This window comes from Eurypyga helias, unplaced genomic scaffold (assembly GCF_000690775.1).
Source record: "Eurypyga helias isolate BGI_N326 unplaced genomic scaffold, ASM69077v1 scaffold16836, whole genome shotgun sequence".
Classification (NCBI taxonomy): Eukaryota; Metazoa; Chordata; class Aves; order Eurypygiformes; family Eurypygidae; genus Eurypyga; species Eurypyga helias.
In genome coordinates, this window is record NW_010257370.1 from 1,852 (window position 1) to 4,063 (window position 2,212).

At 42.6% G+C, this 2,212-nt stretch overlaps 1 protein-coding gene across 1 annotated transcript; it reads right to left on the reverse strand.

Moving 5' to 3' along the window:
* Window positions 1–676: 676 nt before the first annotated feature.
* On the reverse strand, window positions 677–2,209 carry LOC104511392 (polypeptide N-acetylgalactosaminyltransferase 4-like; the record flags this gene model as incomplete). Its single annotated transcript, XM_010153989.1, has 1 exon — window positions 677–2,209. A coding segment is annotated over one exon (1,533 nt), but the record flags the coding sequence as incomplete, so codon positions are not given.
* Between the last annotated feature and the right edge of the window lie 3 nt (window positions 2,210–2,212).

Consider the following 2,212-nt stretch of genomic DNA (forward strand, 5'->3'; position numbering starts at 1 on the left):
CCCACCCTTACAAGTTGTTTTTCAGAATAGGCACAAGACTGCAAAACAGTGCCAAAGCCCATCTACTAAAAAAAACCCACCTTTTTCTTCAATATAATATAGCTAGTTGTCACCCCGAAACCCTTAAGAGCATGTAAATTCCCAGAAAAATGCAGAAGACTACAAAGCTTTCCACCTTATTGTTGATTCAATCACACGCTACTATAGCATGACTTAAGGTGTTAGATACTTATAATGTATCTGCAACGTAAGACAGTTAATTCCACTGCAAGAACCTTGACTTTCGCTTTTCTAAGTTAACGATTCTCTACTTTCATGTAACATTTTCTTGCAGGTTTAGGATTCACAATTTTTTTTTTTTAAAAAGAAAAAAAAAAATCCCTCCTCAGTTCACTCTGAAGCCTTTGTTTTACCATGATCAAGACAGACAAGAGTAAGAAAATAATGGATCAAAATTTTACAAAAATAAAAGGTATTAGGTCTGTATTCAACATTTTAGAAACTAAACCCCAGCATTTACTTTTGCTTCCCACCCAGTTCACCAGAGCAGATACAGTTTCTACATCGCTACAGATGCATCTGAAGACATTCCAAGCTATATAATCAAACGTTATTTGCTCACGCATGTAAAAACCTTGGAGATTAGAGTCCACCCAATTCGTACTGCTGGAAGTGATTATTTCTCAAATTTCCAAATCTGATTTTTATCTGCAACATTACAAGTTCTCATTTGCACATCAGCACGCCCCTCAGCTGTACGATAAGCAGTAAGGCACTTTCCCGAATGAGGATGATAAATAGTCCCATCTTCTTTGAAATGCCATATAATAATTTCTGGGATCGGCAATCCATCTTTTGGGCAGGTCCTCATACCTATGAAGTCTTCATGCTCAGGGACTTCAGCACACAGCTCAGTTACAGAGTTAAATCTAATCTCCTTATTCGATGTGTATTCAAAAAACTGATTGCCTCCCTGACCGTGACACCCAAAGAGAGAAAGATGAGCCCCAGTAGGATGATGTTCTGGCAAGACGTAGTCGAGGCATTCTGAAGCTATTCCTGCACTGCGGATAGCACCATGCCAGCCAGGACGATCTTCTGGTACGTGCAACTCAGCAAATATGTTTTTTAAATACCAGTTAAAACTCTTGCACTTCAAACGCTCCCTTAATATCTTTCTTTCAGAAATATCTCCATAGTTTTCTTTTCTTGCTGAAGGATTTCTGTTGTAAAAGTGTTCTTTGTACTCATCCATCCACACCTCAGCAGCACGTGCCGTGTTCTGCAGGAAATTCGGTCTAGCATAGGGCGCACGCTTTGGAAACACATGGCCTACGTGGGAGCACGGATGAATTTCCAACATGCCTCCACACTGCCAAACCCTAAATGATAATTCTAAGTTCTCCCCTCCCCAGACATCCATTCCAGTATCGTAGGTACCCAGGTACTCAAAATATTTCTTGCTGACAGCAAACAAGCCACCGGCCATAGTTGGGGATCTGATCGGGTCGGTTTCAGACTTGCGTCTGAGACGTTCGTGTTTAGGCACCGAGTGCCACTGGAACGTCAGCCGCCAGTCAAACCCCCCAATCATGGGCTCTGCTGTCTGCATGTAGTATTCAAACGTTTTCCAGTCAATGGTGTCAATGACAGGACAAACAATAACAGTCTCGTTCTCAGCAATCCTCTCCAGCAGCGGTTCCAGCCAGCCGGAGACGCATTCACAGTGACAGTCTAGAAACGTGAGGACATCACCTGTAGCAAAGGTAGCGCCAATTAAGCGTGCGCGAACCAATCCTTCTCGTTTGTTGGTTCTTATCAAACGAACTCTTTTCAGGCTGCTTATGTATTTTTCAAGTTCAGCCTTCAAATACACTTTGTCACTCAAGTCATCCACCAGTATAATTTCCTTCAGAAGCACTGAAGGGGATGTTTCCAGAACGCTGTGTATCGTCCGTAGCAACGTTGACCAGGCTTCATTGTAAAAAGCAATTATAACAGATGTCGTGGGCAGTCTTCTGTAGTCGTAGGACTTACTTTTACAGCCACTCAGTCGATTGTCTTCAATGTGCCGGTGGAGAGAGATTTTATCACTCAAATAAATATTAATTGCATATTTCTCAATCAGCTCTTCTTCCTGTTTCTTTTCCTCGGGACTCAGCTGCAGGCGGGAGGGTTTACCCCACTCCCCCGGGGCATAAGGATCAGGCGG